The sequence below is a fragment of the Patiria miniata genome, unplaced genomic scaffold (assembly GCF_015706575.1).
Source record: "Patiria miniata isolate m_02_andy unplaced genomic scaffold, ASM1570657v1 HiC_scaffold_3, whole genome shotgun sequence".
Lineage (NCBI taxonomy): Eukaryota > Metazoa > Echinodermata > Asteroidea > Valvatida > Asterinidae > Patiria > Patiria miniata.
In genome coordinates, this window is record NW_024037069.1 from 41,419,886 (window position 1) to 41,439,228 (window position 19,343).

At 40.1% G+C, this 19,343-nt stretch overlaps 2 protein-coding genes across 3 annotated transcripts in view; both read right to left on the reverse strand.

Moving 5' to 3' along the window:
• LOC119737791 overlaps positions 1 to 12,490 on the reverse strand; it is a 48,427-nt gene extending 35,937 nt beyond the window's left edge. The window contains exons 1-11 of one of the 2 annotated variants that reach the window (XM_038212403.1): positions 12,302 to 12,490; positions 11,035 to 11,226; positions 10,400 to 10,497; positions 9,589 to 9,780; positions 8,506 to 8,642; positions 7,125 to 7,254; positions 6,077 to 6,242; positions 5,629 to 5,738; positions 3,539 to 3,751; positions 1,162 to 1,352; positions 372 to 525 (exon numbers count right to left, since the gene is read on the reverse strand). In XM_038212403.1, coding sequence (XP_038068331.1) covers positions 372 to 525; positions 1,162 to 1,352; positions 3,539 to 3,751; positions 5,629 to 5,738; positions 6,077 to 6,242; positions 7,125 to 7,254; positions 8,506 to 8,642; positions 9,589 to 9,780; positions 10,400 to 10,497; positions 11,035 to 11,225 — 1,582 coding nt within the window. In that variant the 5' untranslated portion in view covers position 11,226; positions 12,302 to 12,490. Of the gene's footprint in view, positions 1 to 371; positions 526 to 1,161; positions 1,353 to 3,538; positions 3,752 to 5,628; positions 5,739 to 6,076; positions 6,243 to 7,124; positions 7,255 to 8,505; positions 8,643 to 9,588; positions 9,781 to 10,399; positions 10,498 to 11,034; positions 11,283 to 12,301 lie in introns of both variants that reach the window. The other variant, XM_038212404.1, reaches the window with a different exon arrangement.
• Positions 12,491 to 15,524: 3,034 nt separating this feature from the next.
• On the reverse strand, positions 15,525 to 19,156 carry LOC119738320 (aquaporin-8-like). The gene is made up of 5 exons (XM_038213167.1): positions 18,777 to 19,156; positions 17,592 to 17,718; positions 16,877 to 17,127; positions 16,226 to 16,360; positions 15,525 to 15,697 (listed from the first exon to the last, which is right to left on the reverse strand). Exons 1-5 carry the CDS (start codon positions 19,001 to 19,003, stop codon positions 15,652 to 15,654), a joined length of 786 nt encoding a protein of 261 aa, XP_038069095.1. The 5' UTR covers positions 19,004 to 19,156; the 3' UTR covers positions 15,525 to 15,651.
• Positions 19,157 to 19,343: the final 187 nt, after the last annotated feature.

Below are 19,343 nucleotides of genomic sequence, written 5' to 3' on the forward strand. Positions count from 1 at the left end.
TCCTTGGAGTTCAAATTACACAACTGAGAAAACAGGCTTTGGAATAGCTGGCTTTGTTGTAGAAAATCAGAACAATATACACAAAATTGTTCTTTTTTCCACTTTGTTAATCAAAATCAACATTTCTGTGAATAAAACCTGAAAATGTAGGTATTAAAGATGTCGTTCACGACAAAAAATGAAAATCACATTTTGACGCAATTTTCACCCTCTCAGTGTTGAGCGGGCCATTACACAATAATGCTCAGCGCGACTTAATACCCTTTTGTGTGAAGCCGTTCACATTTGGGAGCATATTAATGCAAATTTCCACTGCATTGTTGGAAACTACAAAATGACACTAATCTAGGAAAACCAAACAAATGTCTCACCCTCCACGTCAATCCGTTCAACCAGAGCCTTTCGGAGGTCAACTTCTGTAAACGTCTTGGTGCCGTTGATGCGTTGGTTGCCGTCCTTTGTTACGCTGCCAGCAATCGCTTCTTCAGCTTTTGACAGCGACTCGTTCAGATAGCTAGTCTTGTTCTAAAGTGACCCCCCCAAAAAAACATTTATAATCTGTAACAATTTATCAATGTTGGAATCTCATGAAACCCAAATATATCATAATGATGCGTCAAAGGGTGTATTTACGGTCAGACTTTGAACATCTTAAACTGTTCACTGGATTTAAACGTCCCCCTCCCCCCTAAAAAAAAGATGTGACAACTTAAATTTTGTGCCGTACATGCATTCTAAGTTTATAAAATAATTTGAAACTGTGCTATACCAGATCAAAAACTAAGCGTATTATTTAATTTATATGTCAGCCTCCGATGGGTAAATTTTCTGTGGAAGGCTGCATTAATTTTCCTGTTGTTGGGAAAACTCTTATCTGAAAAATATTTCTGTTCGATAGGGTTTCCGTTAGTATTCACTACAACAGCTACAATTATCGCCGTTTTCATGTATTCCTGTTACTTTGCAACGTGTTGTTCTTTTGATGTTGATTAACTATGTGCAATTTATCTTAGTTTATCTTTCGTTTCTTTCATAACATTTTTTCCCACCTTTTTGCAGGATGTTGTAGTTACAAGTATTTAAGAAATCAAAAAAATTACATCTTCCCAACTGCTAAAAATGTATTTTTTGGGGTTTTTTTGGCCCTTTTTTCTTCTTCACCTTTAGTGCCTCTATCATGTCCTCCAGTTGTTGATTCTCCGCAACGATGGGGTCATCCGTTTCTGTATATAAGAAGTTCATCTTGAAGAGATCACCAGGGTCCTTGGAGGCGAGAGACTTGGAGAAGCCGACAAGGAGGTAGATATCTGAGCCAACGTCAAAGGAGAGTGTACTCGTGGCATTGTGAAGTTCTATATGGAGTACAAAAAAATTATTAAAAATAATCTGGTAGGGCCTAAAGGATGATTTGACCTATGCTTAAATAACAGCAGATTCTTATATAGCGCTTTTAACAAAGATCAAAGCACTTTACATTTTTATTACCCCTGATCATTGGGCCAATTAAACATTCCAAAATCTCAGCTCCCTGGGGAGTATACAGCTCGATGCAGCCTGTTAGGCGCAAGGAAGCTAATTCAATCACAATAGCCATCTCTGCCCTCACATTTACTCCTGGGTGGAACGAAGCAATGAGTGACAAAGTGCCTTGCCCAAGGGCACATGCACCATGACCCCGGGCTGGACTCGAACCCACAACCTGCAGCTTTACCCACAGACCACAAATCCAGTGCCCTTAACCACGAGGCCACAGCACTCCACACTTAAATTTATGACTGTGGATTGTTGGTTTGAGACTAGTACGTGGGATCACGGTGGGTGTTCCCTTGGGCACTTTGTCAAAGAGTGCTTCTTTTCCCCACCAAGGAAAAAAATGGGTACCTGTCAGGTACAGAGGTGGTTCAAGATCGTTCAGCAGGATGATTAGAACATGCATATACGGTAAGTACATGAAGGGTACCCGACTGAAAGAAACAACAGTACCCCGATACCCATTATTAAGATCCCAATCCCAAACTTCAAATCTCGGAAGTTTCTGTTCAGACGGCCGAAATGGTCCATGCAATAATACTACTAATTGAGGTCATTGGGCAGGAAGATTGAATTTTATTCCAAAGGAGGGGTCCCTGGTGTCATACCGTTGAGAGGTGTAGGGATGTTCTAACTTTATTAAGATGAAGCTTATTTGACGACCTTGTAACACAAAAATCTATAAGAAAACGGGCCATATTTTTTTGTGAGTGAGAGAACTGCAGCAATATCAATTTTGTTTATTGAAACTATTACGGGCGTCCCTTGTTTTATTTCTTTGGTTCTCATTTCCGACCGACCCTATTTTGGGCTCCCGACCCAAGAAAAATCACTCATTTTGTATTACCACCGTCCCAGTCTGGACCCCTATTAACAAAAAAAACAATAGCCAATTAAACAAAAAACAGTGAATGTAAAATTCCGGCAATCAGACTATGTGTTATTTAAAAAGCTAGGTTACACAAATTTTTAAAAGTTGAATAAAGAAATTGACTTGAGCGGAGTTTGGACCTGCGACCTTAAGATTACCGTACAAGTGCTCAACCAACTGAGCTATCCAGCCCTATGTTGGCGGTTCCCCATTTTGTCAATGCTTTTATTCAAGGGACACTAACAGAGATGCCACAGGGTCTGCTTGAAAAAAACGGAACTGGGTCTGCTTGAAAAAAAAAACGGAACGGCTGCTTGAAAAAACGGAACTTTTTTTGTGTGTGAAAAAGCCACTCCGTGTCCGACACAAAGTCCCCGTTGTCATCTTTATCTTGTAGCCAATCCAAGTTCTGTTTATTATTTAATTTTGCTTCTATGGCCTTTAAAGCTGTCGGTTCATTCAATCACTTTTACTTTTTCCATATTCCTAATGTTTATTCTGCCTACCCGAATTTCCAACGTAATATTCGACATGAAACACGCACGATTCCACAACACTGCTGTCGGTGTACATGATCCTTGCACTACGCGATGCGCTCAACGAAAACATGGTTGGTACCCGCATTTTTTGTATTCACATAAATCACTGCGATCGGAAACCACCGATAGCCAAAATGATAGACTTGATTTCCAGGCTGAATGCTACGTATGCTTAGCACACAACACGCCTGCACGCGGTGAAGCACGCGCGAGGCGCCATTGTATACTGCGTACAAGTACGTTGGCCGCTTGTATCGCATGCAGGCTCGGCAACAACATACACAAAGACTGTTTTTAAGACTACTTCAACGAACAACGTTGTGCCATGCGTGCGCCTAAATGTACTAAATCGAGGTAAAAATCAACGCATTTCCACAGTTTTTCTTCTCTTTTTCTGGTTAATTTGACGGCCGGAAAAACTGGAATTTTGTGAGATTTTTTTTAAAAACCGGAATTCCGGTTAAAACCGGAAAAGTGGCATCTCTGCACTAAGCAGGAGCGAAAAACACGTACATATGCCACGTAGCCAGGCATCACACCAACAGTCACGAATGCTAGCAACATCAGCAACGTGGAAGCTAGTGAAATCCAGACTTACCTGGAGGGTTCAGCAGCTCATTGACGGACATATGGCTCAGGAAGGTGTCCGTTACCGGGTCGTGCTTGTATGCCGTGAGAGGTAACGCCCCGGGAGTCTTGCCGTCCGACGAGAGAATGAGTAGGGCGCCATCTTGCGTCCCGGGGATGGGTACGGCATGCCAGTGATTGGCTCCGACCGTGCTGATGACTTGCATTTCTTCAAACTCAACCCCTGAAAATAGACCGTGAGTCAAAAAAAAACCTTAAATGTTGGCACCATTGTTTTAGTGAAGTTCTGCATGTTGCACTTTCAAAATCTAGGATATGAAAGCCCAATTCATAGGCTTTCTTTTAGTTGAAAAATCATTCAAATCACTCAAGCACTTTTTAAGTTACAGAATTTTAAACACAACCACCGTTTTAAGGTTCTGTCCACGGGTCACAGAATGTTTGGTGTTCTTACAGCAAAACGCAAACAAATCACATAGGAATGTGTGCGAATTGTTTTCGTTTTGCTGAAAGAACGCACACCTTTTTTGTGATCCGTGGACAGAACTTTAAAACAGTGGTTGTGTTTAAAATTCAGTTAATTGTAAAGTACATGAGTGATTTGAATGATTCTTGTACTAAAAGAAAGCTTATGAATTGGGCTTTCATATCATAGATTTTGAAAGTGCTACATGCAGAACTTCAATAAAACAATAGTCCCGACATTTGGGTTTCGTTTTTTTTACTCATCCTGTAGATGGGAGAGAAATGTGAGGAAGAGCGTCCAACTAAAAGAACTGATGCGTTTTGCATTGCTGGGCAGAATCTGGGATATGACATCACGGTTCCTCGCACTTTACGATTCCCTGAGTTTTCCCTTATATTTCCCCGAGATATTTCCAAAATTCCATGAGAAATATTTTTTACTTTTGACAAGTTTGCTGGGAAGTCAAGAGATGGTGTAGTACAGCCTATTGTGATTGTGAGGCGTGTAATATTCACACTGCGTTTATTATTAAACACTAAAAAGCCAATGGACACGACTTGGACACAAGGCACACGACACACATTATGCAAATCGAGTTTTCCCCGACTTGAATAATGAAAACAGATTTTAAGCGATTTTACACCGCCCACTAAGGGGACAATTTGGAAAGTATTGGTACCTCATAAGCCTAAATTTTGAATTAAAAGCAACATCTTCTGGAGTGCCATGGTCCAATGGTTACGGTGGAATGTGAGTTTGAACCCTGACGGGAAACACGGTGCTTGTGTTCTTGGGCAAGACACTTTACTACAATTGCCTCTCTCAACCCAGAGACCAGAATACGCTGATCTTGATCTACAAATACTGGTCTCATGGCCTGATGAACAGGGGTAATAATTGTGAAGCGCTTTGAGACCTTTGGTATAAAGCACTATACAGGGTGGATAAAAAAAACCGAAACCGAAATATTATTGCAAATTGGAACAGAAGTAGGGCACATGTGAATCAAAGGGAGATATCCTCTGTTAGGGTTGAATCTCCTCTTTAAAATGACACCCTGATCAAGTCATTACATTCACGGTTCGGTTGACTGCGCAGTGGCCAAATTTATGAAAGGGTGTATTTAGAGATTTGCGCCACTTTTCAATTGTGGTTTTAGTTGTGTCAATTGTCACAGAGTGAAAGGCTATGGTTGCCAACTCAAGCCAGGTGGGAAAAAAAGAGATTTCACCATGAAAAGTGGTGCAAGTCTCTAAATAGACCCTTTCATAAAATTGGTCACTGCTCAGTCAACCGTGAATGTAATGACATGATCAGGGTGTCATTTTAAAGAGGAGATTCAACCCTAACAGAGGATATCTCCCTTTGATTCACATGTTAGCAATAATTAGCAATAATATCTCAGTTTCGGGTTTTTTGATCCACCCTGTATAAGCACCACATTACAATTATTTGTCAAGGATACTTGCTCAAATACTTTCACCCAAATCATTTGTGGGGCGCAACAAAAAGTCTTCCAAACTAAAAAAAAACTCTGGTGTACAAGATGAACAATTTCAGTTAATACAACCTCATATCATGAATCAATAAAAAGGTCCAGACCATAGACAGGTAACCCTCCATTGCATGCATACCATTCCACTTGAAGAAGGTGGAGGACAGACCCAAGGCATCAATAAACACAAGATAGTGGTTGTAGGCATCCGTGAAGTGGGTGGCATGCTTTGCCCCATCGGGGTATAATCTAAAGAAAAGTGAAAGAAATTTCATACTGTTGACAGATTTGTGCCTCCTCCAATTCGGGGGCGATTCACAATGCAGTGCGCCACCAAGAGTTTGCCACAGAGAGTTCATTTTCCCCAGTGCATTGACAAATTCGCAGCGCGGGACATTTGAAATTGTTAGTTTTTTCCAGTCATTAGTTTCGTAAGCGTATGATTCGAGTTTCTTGTTTGCCCTTTTCTTTTCTTTGTATCAATATTGTGTGTTGAACTACTAGGGGATTAGGGTACATGTCTTGCAAGTAAAGCCAAGAAATTAATCCAATCAGGCCAAATCCACGGACAGTCCAGAGCCACTTACCGTTGATAAGACCTGAAGGAACTCTGCCGGCTGTGATACTTGAAGATTGTTGAGTAGTAATTATAGATTGAGACCAGAAGGTAGTGTCTGCCCGATATATGGAATGCTTGCAGGTTGGACACTCCCAGTGGAACTGTCAAATCCTCTGCCACCGAGAACTTGCAATCTGATTTGAAAAAGGGAAAGAAATCATGAACGTTATTCTGAAGTTCAGTTCTGCCCTTCACAGATTTGAACCAGCCAGCCGACCCCGGCAAGCTCGGTGGTTGAGTGGTAAGACGTCTGCAACTAGTAAGCAGGAGGTCGTGGTTCGAGTCCCATCCGGGCAAGTTGTGAATTTTTTTTCTAGCAAGTGCTTGGAAAACAATGAGTGTGGGCTCTGTGTATAAGTACTCCCTCAACATATTGCTGACAACGCCTGACGTTCACGAGCAGACACTATGGCTTTGTGCAGATTTAAAATATAAACAGTTGTGCGTAATTCGCACTATACATGCGCGAACCAGTACACGGACATGGTGTGTCCCCTCTACGGGGCTCTTAGCGCCCTCGCTTGTTCGTGCACGGAGCCAATACAGTTGTTGTGAATATAGGTTGGTGAAGGGCAAAACTCCAAGTTAACATTTTTTTGCTTGCACTTGGAAGGCAATGTGAATGTACAAATTAAAAATTGCGTGACTGTTTGCTCCCACTGGGAGTGTGGCCTAGTGGTTAGGTTTCGTGACTCATGATCAGAGGGTCAGGGGTTCAAATCCAGCTGCTTGGCCATATGTTGGGTCCTTGGGCAAGCCACGCCACCCCCACTTGCCTCTCTCCACCCAGGAGTATAAATGGGTACCGGCATGAGCCGGGGAGCAACCTGCGATGGACTAGCATCCCATCCAGGGGGAGTAGACATATTCTCAGTCGTTTCATGCTACTGAAACTAGAGATAAACGCCGGCATGAGGAACACATTGGCTCGTGACAGACTTTACTCTTATTTTTTACTTGCTCCCTCCCACTTTCTACCAGCTTGACACCGCCCCCTATGTGGGAAGGATACTCACATCTGCTGCTCCATCTATACAGCCTTACAAATCCATTTGATGTCAGTGCTGCTACATAGGTGACCATGCCAAAGTCAAAATGGTGAAGGTCGATTACGGATACGGGGCCCAAATCAACGGAGTCCTGGAGCTGTTCAATACAAAACAAATTGTGAAGTGATCAGTTATCTTGTGAAATAAATTTTCAGCAGGTGATAACTATCAGTAAAGTGAATGACTACCATGCATTATATACTGCATATCATAATCATACTGAATGATTGTTTGAAATAAAATGATTCAATTGTTTAAATAAAGAATTCAATTGTTTAAAAACCATACTCTGGAACCACGCTTGAGGAAACTCCAAATCGCACAAGACTTTGTACAGTATTTTTCAATTTGTAATGGCATTCATGAGAAGTAAAAAAACGAGGAAATCAGCGGATCCGGGGAAAACTTGCATGCCTGTAATTAAGTGCAAAGGTAGCTAAACTCTCCTGAAAAATTATAAAATACCACATTTTACATTCAAAAGTAACTGACATTTGTGGCACATTAAGCTTGGCTGTTGGTTTGAATGTATTAGATGGTGTAAATTTAACTGATATAAAATTTGGCATTTGGGGGTAAATTCTGATATTTTTTTCACAATATAAAAGAAATATCCCAGTAGAAATACAGGGTGAGTAAAAAAATACGGAACCCAAACTCAAAGAAATATATTTCATATTGAAAAATATATGTAGCACTTCAAATATTTATGACTGGTATTAAAGCCAATTTAATAAACTTCTTTCAGAAGAAAAATATTACTTCAATTGCTCAATCCATTGAAAATATATCACCATTTAAACAAAGTGACCCTAAAATCTGTTTCATCCAAAAATGCGATATTAAGAACTGTCGTTACAATTGTCTTCAAATATCACTAGCAATAAACAGTTGAAAATTTTCAACAAAGTCCTTTTGAAGGCTCGTCTTAAAAAAAAAATTTGGATTTTATAAATCCTATTGTTTGCCAAAGCAGGGGTGTTAATAAACATACTGTGTACTACAGTTCTTGAAACAAGTATTTTGTGTCGTTTTCTAAGTTGTTCCAAACAGTCAGAACACACAAAAAATGACTTTTTTGGACGAAACAGATTTTTGGGTCATTTCTTCTAAACGGTGATATAATTTGAACGGATTGAGCAATTGAAGTAATGTTTTCATCTTAAAGTTGTTTTTTAAATTGGCTTACCAGTCATAGTTATTTTTGGTGCTACATTTTTAAAACATGAATAAATTTCTGTGAGTTTGGGTTCCGCATTTTTGACTCAGCCTGTAATGGACAACTTTTAGGAGGACGGTAGACCCTAAACTCTTAGCCACTTTTTTTGTAACAAGGAAAGATCTATACCGTAATGTTGTTGCCTTTCTCCAGTGAGTAGTGACTCAGGAAGTGGCGGGAATCGTAAACCGTTAGATACTGTTTAGTCCTGACGATGTGTCCTGCCTGCCAGCTGTGCCGAGAGAAGAGTACGGATGATAACACATCTTGAAGATGACGGGGGAAAAAAAGACAGCATGTCAAGTTAACGTAACACCCAAAGCGTTTTTTTTAGAAGGAGGCTTAGTGATTCCTGCAGAATTCTTCATCGAGCAGGAAACTAATGGCACATTTTTTGCACTTGACCCCTTCAAGTATAAGGCACAGCTTTCACACAAATTGTCAAAATTTTTGACACAGAATATATATTTAAAAAAAAATATGATGGACGTGTGGAATATTGACCATCATAATTACTTCGCCCAACTGAGTTGAATAATTGTACATGCACTATATCTGTGACCGGCTCCACAAAAAAAGGGTATTATGTCGCAAACAAGTGAAATTCAGTTACATGGTTGGAAAGCCTACAACGTAAGCTGTTATTTGGTATAAGAGAGCTCCAAACCACTCCCATTCCGGAGATATGACATGTTTACATATTCATTACTTCCTTGGAGTTACACAACTGAGAAAACAGGCTTTGAAATAGCTGGCTTTGTTGTAGAACAACAGAACGATGCACACAAAATGGTAATTTTTTCACTTTATTCATCAAAATCAACATTTCCGTGAATGAAACCTGAAACTGTAGGTGTTAAAGATGTCATTCACGATAAAAACTTAAAATCACACTTTGATGAAATTATTACCGTCTCAAGCTGAGCGGGCCATTACACGATAATGCACAGCGCGACTTAATACCCTTTTTTGTGGAGCCGGTCACATTTATGTCTATTATTTGCATACTAAACTTTACAATATTGCATTTACCGGAGTAAAAGGGAGCGCAATATCAAAGATGACCCCAAAAATTACTAATATGTGATCAAGGAAAACCATTTCATTGGAACAAAATCTTGGAGTAAGAAAGAGGGTAAACCAAGACAATCCTTCCCGCCAACTCCCCCCCCCCAAAAAAAAAACTTTTTAATATTAGGGATAATACTTTACTTGGGAAGGTTTTGATCCTGGACAGCTTCTGATTGGGTTCCTGTAGATCAAGCTGGAAGACCTGCAAGCCTTCGTCGGTGCTGGCCGTCACAATGGTCTCGTTAACGCCCACCTCGATGTAGCCCCACTCAATGACGGTACTGTTCACAGCGGACGTGTTGGAAATCAGGTCCACGGATGAAAGCTCAAAATCTACAGAAACAAGAAACAGAAATTCAAATGAAAAAACAAAACAAAAACAATTTGGGGAACAATTTGCTTGTCTGTCCTCTGTAATTAAAGACTTCACGTTATTGCATCACTACTAACTGCAAATCTGCACAGGCTGGATTTTTCCTCTCAACCGTAAGCTTCAGGCTAAATTATATTAATTTTTTTATTTCTTTCTGGTAATGAAACCAAGGATTCCTCAGCTTGAAAGCCCGAAGAAACCTATCGAGAGGAGACAATGAGAAGGAATTACAGTGTTAGAGGTGGGAGGAAAAGCCGAGAAGAATATTCTGGGGAAAACCCATGGAATCAGGCAGGGACTAAACACCCAATCCACATGTGGTGGTCTGGGCAGGAATCGAACCCGGGTCACAGCGGTGGAAGGCGAGGACAGTAACCACTGTGCCAACCTGACTCTATTTTTATACAGAGGAACATTGACATACATGTAATGAGCTGCATGGGGCCGAAAATCTTCTAAAGCTGAAGCTGGAGCTCATGATGATGATGATGATGATGATGATGATGATGATGAAGTCGAATTTTGGAACGCCGTTCTGGATAACATGATCAAAAATGCAGAATGTACACAAAGTTTTACCTTCTCGGTTTCCAACCCCTGTTGCTGGATAGAAGCCGTGCCTGAAATCAGAGCCACTGCTTCTCCTCACCCTGTGCCTCTGCAGACCATTCAATGACCTGTTTTGTAAAATGAGACGAAATCCATTTATTAGGCCTAATGAATGACCGAAAAAGATTATATGAAGTTTTGATTAAACATATTTTTTTTAAAGACTGGATCAAGGTAATGACAAACATTTTTTTCCATATTTTTAATCCCCCCCCCCCTCCCAGAACCACATACCAGGGCTGTAGCTAAGTTCTTTTCCAAGTCTCCAGGTAAACGTAAAACCTTGGATCAGTTGGGAAGTACCAAGGCTACGTTGAGCGAATACTTTGAAAGAGTAAGAGTATAACTGTTTACACACATCGCTTCACACAAGTTACACATGAAAAGCACGCAGTTGGTTCCCTTTGCAAGAAAAGGAACATTTTTAGCATACCTTTTTTCCATCAAATTCCTCAGATTAATACTTTCAATTACCTAAAGCCTGATCAGACCATACCAGCCCGTTATTTAGACTTAATATGTAAAATACCACTTGAATTTCAACATCTTTGGTGGACTCAGTGAAGGATATGAACACAATTTTGACACACATCCTCCATCCGTACCTCTGAAATCTTCCATGTTCTCCCATCGCAGCTTGGTCAAGCTGCCTGGTAAACCTAGACGCTTCTGCCTGTAGATATGTTTGAGGATCACCGCCCCTCGAGGCATCAACAGCAGCCGAGGAAGCTGTTACTGGGCTGTTGAATTGCCAGCAGGTCCACAGCAAGACTGCACATAAACAAGAGACCTTCATCCTGGAGGAGTGGGTGATATCATTCAGCTCAGCAAGGGCACACTGGGAGTACAGTAACTGTACGGTTAAAGGGAATATACAACATTTGCTTTTACTGTAATTTTCAGAAATGGATGGAATTGGGGGCTTGGAAATATATAGCAAATATAGTTACACTGACTTTTTTTGAGGTTTTGGGTTCGAAAATGCTATAAAAACCAAGAAAAACAATCATTTTCCTGTAGTCTGGTTCCCTGACTCCATATAAGAAAAAACAGAGCAGTTTACATACATTGGGGAATTGTAAGGTCAGGGAACCAGTCTAGCTGGCTCGTACCCGTTCATAGGTTTGTAATTGATTGCAAACAAGTGCGATGGTCAATTGGGGCCAGTATTTGAAAAAAAAACCAGTTTTTTTCCAACGCTGATCGGCCGATCAGCGTTGGAAATTGATACAAAAATACCACTTTTCTTGAAAATGACAGTATACCAGGTGCCATGATTTCACAGGATGCTTTACACTGTCATTCACTAACAGTCCAGCAAGGTATTTCAAAATGATTTGGTAGTTTTATTTTTTGATGTTTGCAAATGTTGTATTTTCCCTTTAACTGTACAGCAGCACAGCATTTGAGTAATCAGGCAATTAATCAATCTTGATGACTGTCGTTGATGACTATCCAAGCAAACAATTATGATTAAAAATTGATCGGGAAATCTGCATGTCTTAATTTAAAGGGAATATACATCATTTGCTTTTGCTGTAATTTTCAGAAATGGATGGAATTGGGGGGTTGGAAATAGAGCTCAATACTCAATATCTTTGACTAGAAATGCAATTCCATTAAACAGATACAAAACAAAAGAAAAGAAAAAAAACAAGCAACAATCAACGATTAAAAAAAAACCATATGTATGGAACTTATTGGAAGCAGTGAATTTATGTTCAAGACCATTGTTAATGTTATTGTTAAGGTCTTCGATCTTTCCTTGTCATGCTTTCACTTTCAGGAAACAAAAATAAAAATCCACAAATTCTGCAATTACACTTTACAGTTACCTATATAGGCCTATAACTTATAACGAAGTCAACTCACCTCAAGGGCTTAAATAATTCAAATTTGGTTTAAAAAAAATCAAGATTTAGTTGAGGCGAACATTGGACCAAGAGGTCTCGGCAAAAGGGCCGTGATTTTGCAGTCAACGTGCCTGGGTGGATCTCCGAATCAACCGGCAGAATCGCTGAATCGCTCGGCCCGGCAACTTGATGACAACCACGCCTCCTTGAGTCCTTGTCTTCACGTCCGCCCGGGAAAAACCGAGACACATATACGGGAAACCGGGATTACCAATTGCTGGTAACACTACCAGTGGTAGAGAAATCTCACACATTCCATACATTTTTGTTTTATGGTGAGACAATTTCGGGTTAATTTGCATCTCAATTCCAGTGATGTTGCGAGGAGTTTCATCGATGTTGAATGTCCCGCCTGCTGAAGGGTAGCATAAAATGGTACGACAGTAGAGCGCGCAATGAATATGCATGACTATGACGTCACTAGAAGTCATGAGTAATATATCACGCACGGTACTGATAGATATACATGTACATTTACATGTACATGTAGATGCACACTGTATGTGCTGCATCCCACTTACCGATGATATCACATTTAACAAGTCCTCTTTCTACTGTCGCGCCGCCATCTTCTAGTGTCGTCCCACTTACCGATGATATCACATTTAACAAGTCCTCTTTCTACTGTCGCGCCGCCACCTTCTACTTTTGCCCCACTTACCGATGATCATCAAGTGGGGCGACACGAGAGGGTGACGGCGCGACAGTAGAAAGAGGACTTGTTAAATGTGATATCATCGGTAAGTGGGACGACACTAGAGGATGGCGGCGCGACAGTAGAAAGAGGACTTGTTAAATGTGATATCATCGGTAAGTGGGACGACACTAGAGGGTGGCGGCGCGACAGTAGAAAGAGGACTTGTTAAATGTGATATCATCGGTAAGTGGGATGCAGCACATACAGTGTGCATCTACATACACATGTATATCAGTACCGTGCGTGATATATTACTCATGAGCTTCTAGTGACGTCATAGTCATGCATATTCATTACGCGCTCTACTGTCGTACCATTTTATGCTACCCTGGTGAAGTTCGCACCTGACTGCAAAACACGTTACTACACCGTCCAGTCTACGTACAGAAACAAGACCAGCGACTGTTTAATATACCGCCATCTGTTGACACAGATTATTATAATGATTGGGCGAAGTTTGGATTTTCCAAACCTGGATTTCTTTTGATCGGCTTTCTAACTCGGTTGCATTTCTAATTCTTGGATCAATAAGAAACGCTTTTATCTCCAAACAAAATAGAAATGATCGCACTTTACATTTGGCATTCACATTATAAGCGCTTTTGTTCCTGAAGCTTATGGTGCCATTGTCTCTCAAGTCATAGAGCTGTCAAATCGTCTGAAGCCATGCTGGAGCGTAGCTGGCCAACATTTGAAAAATTGAGATCCCATGCAAAGATGCATTCAATTACTTTTGGCCAAAGATGATACTACGTGACATAAGTACACGCATGTGAACATTTCTCTTCCAAACAGGTTCGAAACAAGAACATAAATTTCCTCACTGAATTCAGAAAATATCTCGTTTTTAAATATGAGTATCAAAATGGACACTATCTTTACACCTTGCTCATTGTTTTACAGCTTTTCTTTATTGGGACTATAAACCGCAGGAAAAAAAAACAATTAAACCAAATCACAACTAAACAACCAATTTCAAATAAACGCATACATTTAAGCGAAAAAAAACAACTGAAATTCAGAAAATTCTGTACCGACTCTGAGTCTCCGGGTTTTAACGAAAAGAGAAGGAACGTTTGACAAACCTCCAGCTAAAAATGCGGCAGCAATAACGATGATGACATAACATTTTGTTCAGCTCGACCTAACTTTTTACAAGTCCTTTCCACGTGGAATGTGGGGAAAAAAATTGGTAAACTGATACCACTTTCGAGTTTCAATTCCCTTTTTTTTTTTTAAAGCTAACTTGGCATGAAGGATAATATAAAACACTGCTACATTTATACTGTACATGTTATTTTTAAAAGCAGAACGAAGCTAAAAGGCTTAGTATAAACAAATAATTATCAGTCAATCAAAGTCAATGAAATTTTTTTTTTCAATATTTACAAACCTTTGATTTTTCAAACTTTTAACATCTTTGACTTTTTCACAGATGACTAAATATCAAAGTAAATGCCATTAATAAAACAATGTTAATGATTTACTAATCGTTTGAAAATTGTGCTATTCAGAAAACTAAGCTAAATTAACTTTTAAAGTTTTCACACGTCTAATCCTATTTGCCCGATTTTCTTTTGGTCGGATCTTAAGTGGCTATCAATCTGAGGAACGCAGGCGATCTTATTGAAAACAGCTTGTTTTGATAATGAATTTCACCTTTTCTAAAGTCTTGATGAATTCCGTGCAAACATACCATAAAATGCCTTCTTTTATCTGCAAACTGGTTTGTGTTGGTCAACTGAGAGGAACTGTTTCGTCCAGGTCAACATTTCTATGAACGAACCACGGAATGTTTGTTATTTTGACAAACTATGTGATATCAGACAGCTGCTACGTAAGTTACAAAATGAAATAGACGGTTTTAGTTAAAAAGGAAAACGCGGGATATGATAAAATGTATTGCTTTCGAATGTTCCAAAAGCAGTTTTGAAACAAGCCTATATATAGGAAATCTTAAACTCCTTGTCCAAATAGTTACTAAAATCTGTCCAATCATTTCAGTTTTCCTTGAATTAAGGTTCGCTTTTCAAGGGCGGCTCTAGAACACAATTTTTGGGGGCCAATTTTTCTCCTTTTTTTGGATCCTAGATGCTCTGTGGTGCGATATGAGGCAATTTCTGACCACTTTAACCAAAGTTTTTTTTAGGAAAAGATGGTGGTGGCCTCATTGCCTGCCTTTATTGCGACGTCACATAAAAAAAAGGAAGTTGGGTTCGTTTTTTTTTTTGGGGGGGGGGGATGGCCCACTTTGCCCCCCCCCGATCCGCCCTTGTCGCTTATATATACCCTCCTAGAGTTGACTAGAATAATGTTCAAAATCACATGAACCCTAAGCTAAGGCTGGACGCAAAATGGATGCGTTTTGCGTGCACTATTATATGATTGATAACTTGCAGCCATTGTGTGTCCAACTGAGATTGGGGATTTGTCGCAACGGAGTTCGTGCGCAACATGAGTCACCAATGATAAAGAGAAACTGTAATGCATTACGGAATACAAAATTAATTTATTACGATTTTCGTGAAGTTACAAATTTTGTCTGAGCAGCAGTTCATTTCGTGATCATCTTGAGTTTGCCGAGCTGCTTTGGGGCTGCTCGTTCTCTGTCGCTAGTCTCTCATTATAAGACGCTTGTTGCTGTCTCCAAGGATGAATCTACAAACGAATAAAAACAAGACGTCAGAATAACAATTAAAGGGATGCGATGAACTTTTCCTAGGAACACATTTTCTGCAAGTAGGCTACTCTTAAATGTATGAAAACTATTTGACATCCCTTTTTGGTTAATTTTATTGAAAAGTGCGCTTCCTTCAACATTTAAAAATTCTCCATGCTTTTCCGGACAACTGAGGGCGCTGTTGCTATGATGTTATTACAGAAAGACACTGTTAAGTTTAGGGGTATTCTGTTCAAATTGTGAACCTAGAATTTGCTCATTGAAAACATTTGTGAGGAAGGCTTGCTCATTGGCATACTGTCATGTACTTACACTACAACGAACCACCAAAGAAAAGAAAATTTATGACAGCAAAATATCCAAAACTCTAGCAACTAAAATTTGGGAATCGAAATGATGTTTTAGGCCATACTGCCTTTTAAAAATCCTTGTACTTCAATAACACAAACATGAAGGGAAATTTGCAATCGACAGAAATAGATACATAATCTGTTATGGTACAGTACCTGTAGAATGCTCCTGCCAGTAGTCCGCCCATGACCGGCCCAGCCCAGTAGATGTACTGCTCATCCCAATAACCCGAGGCCACAGCGGGCCCGAAGGTACGGGCGGGGTTGAAGGAGGCGCCGGACGAATACATCCTGAAACGGAAATAACATCAACATGTCAATACACTGGAGGATAAACTTCATGACCAAGGTTTGTGGCCTGATCTGAACTGATTTGGGAAGATTGCCGGTATACTATTGCCGGCATATTATTTTGACCAATTGGTGTTTTGTTTTTCTTTTGGCAGCGCCGTATCAAAATGAAGGCAAAATATTCATGTATTTTGTTTTACTCATCTCAAGGGAACGTGACTTGATTCGATTGGGACGATCTCAAAATAACCTCTCTTATAAACAAAAAAAAACGCCTTGAAAGAATGCTCTCTGTGGCCCGGATTCGAATTTCCCACCCGAGCCGACGAATACGGTAGTGTGTTTTCAGTCCATGGTTTTCTCCAACACCTAGCTCTAAAACTGATAATTTCTTCATTGTCCTTCAGGCTTCCGTGCGCTTTTGAGTAACACTTAGACCTCTCCCCCCCCCCCCGAAAAAAAGGGGGGATTATAATGGTGTTAAGAACTGTGAAAAAGAAATATATTTTCGCTTACCCGGTGAGAATCCCGACGGTGATGGAGAAGCCGTAAGCCAGCGGTCCCGTCAGATGCTTGCCGCGGTTATCCATGTTAGCTTGCAGGTAGGACATGTAGACGAAGAGAGACAACATGGCCTCGATGATCACCGCGGTACCGGGGGAGACGCCCAGCACGTGCAGAGAGTCGTACTTGTCGTACGGCACGCTACCGCGGAACTTGTTGCAGCCGCCGCGGATGTCGTAGTAGGAATCCTCCAACAAGACGGCCTGAATTGAAGAAGGTACGGAAAAAAATTGAATTTCACATACGAGAATTTGAAACCAACTAATTTACACACTTTCAAAAGCCAGTTTTCAAAAGCCATTAACCGCCCCCCCCCCCCCAAAAAAAAGTTGGATATATTTCTAAAAGTCTCCAGTTATCGTGCTAATTTAAATGGGCTAATACGATATTCTGGGATATATTTTGAAATATTTTACCATTAGCTAATTTCAAATGCTATTTGATCCAAGTTCATTGGAAAAGGTAACCATACAAAATGTCCCCAGAAGCAGATACAAACATTTTATCATAATTGTACTTTAATGTTATACAAAATATATATATGGAGATTCTGGGGTCTTATAATATGAAAAGCATTATCGAAAAACAAACGTTTTTTATTTGAACAGAGAAAAAAGGGGGAAACGAGTGGCCCCTCTCTGCCTTGCAAAATAAATAGTCAGGTTACCTTGACGAAGGCAGCACCCAGCATTCCACCGCAGATCTGCACGACGAAGTAGAGCACAGCAAGAAGCGGGCTGATGCCACCACACAAACACACGGCGAAGGTCAGGGCTGGGTTGAAGATCCCACCGCTGCCACCAACAGAAAAAGAAGAGATTGAGTTCCCTCCCATCTTCAGAATAATTACTTCTAACAAAAAGGGAGACCTATCCACAACTGACTGATTGGTTGTTGTTCATGTAGCGATTATTTAATTGTTCATTTCGTTGCCAATTATGCGTGAAATCTTCTGTTTTATAAATTGCGTATCTTCCTCTGTTTTGGTTGACAATACACAAGATTTTGCCTCCCTAGTTTTGTTTCAGTCTTTTTTTGTTGTTCAGGAACATTCAGCTTCATATTTAAAATATCTAGAATATTCCCCACAAAACTTTATCAAAATGAGATTATGCTAAACTTACACCTGGAACAGGCCTAAGTATTTTTTTTGGAAGTTTGAACTTCTCTTAGTAATTACTGAATCAGGTCGTAGTTTTATCAACACTGAAAAATTGCCTGGGTTAATTTTACACAAGAAAGGGTGAAAACTGCAACTACTCAAACTTGGGTTGTTCTATAAGCAATTGTTTGGGTTAGAATTTATGTTAAATTCAACCAAAAGTTGTAGTCATACAAGACCAAATTAAATTTGTTGAAATTAGCAGAAATTCTAACCCAAACAATTGATTATAGAACAACCCAAGTTTGGGTAGTTGCAGTTTTCACCCTTTCTTGGGTAAAATTAACCCAGGCAATTTCTCAGTGAAACTTTGATACTAAATCTATGCATGTACAATGTTCCTTCAACAAAACACTGACAATGGAATTATGTTGTATGACAAAATGCATAGGCCTACATCGTAACTCTGCAAACTTTGATATAATAGGCCTATATAATTTGAAATGTGTTGGTTTTAAAAATCATTTATAATTTTCAAAAAGACATCGTTTTCTTTTTTTCTTCTGTCGCGTTCCAGTGCGTGCAAGAAATCATTGAAAAATGAACGGAAAAATCGAAATAATTAATTATTTTGAAATTACGCGTCACTGAATTAAATGGATTAAAACGACAACAAAAATACTTGACAATTATACGTGCTGAACAATGACAAAATGGATTGAAAATAAAACAATGAGTAATCCAGCAAACCTGATGTTGAGGAATGCAGAACACAGAAGAGCCATAGCCAAGCCCTCAGCAAAGGCAATAGCCACCAAATCCTGCGTCGTCACCGCCAGGCAAGCGATGAAGGTGAAGAACATGGTTCCCACCAACTCGGCGAATGTGGACTGGACGTATTTCTCGAAAGTTGTGATGGTGCGCTCCTCTTGCTGGTCGTCATCCATGTCGATCTTTCCTGGGTCCCTCCCGCTCATTTTGCCGGACAGATTTCAACTCAAAAATCCAGAAAAGTTGCTCTGAAAAACAGCAATGATTTGACCCAGTGTGTGGATTGCGTGTAAAATTTACAAAATGGCGCTTGGTTTCAGGAATGCAAACACAAAATCGCACCTTTGGACTCTAGTTTATGAACAGACGCGATGATTGTCTGCTTGGCAAAAATGTTATCTGTTAGAACTGACCAATAGGAATGCCGGATTAGCAGGTTGTAGTTGAACTGGGCGGGAACGGTGCACCACGAGAATTATGAACTTATGCAAATTTCGCCGTAGCATTGAATTTGCCGTGTGGTGCAGACGGAGGCAGGCGCGGTAT

What these genes read in the sequence shown, in the direction of transcription:
- LOC119738320 (XM_038213167.1), bottom strand. Translation starts at nt 19,003, where the DNA reads ATGAGCGGGAGGGACCCAGGAAAGATCGACATGGATGACGACCAGCAA. An exon ending in TCTGCATTCCTCAACATCAG is followed by an intron (nt 17,719 to 18,776) that starts GTTTGCTGGATT and finishes TGTTGGTGGCAG; the next exon opens with CGGTGGGATCTTCAACCCAG. An exon ending in ACCGTCGGGATTCTCACCGG is followed by an intron (nt 16,361 to 16,876) that starts GTAAGCGAAAAT and finishes TTTCCGTTTCAG; the next exon opens with GATGTATTCGTCCGGCGCCT.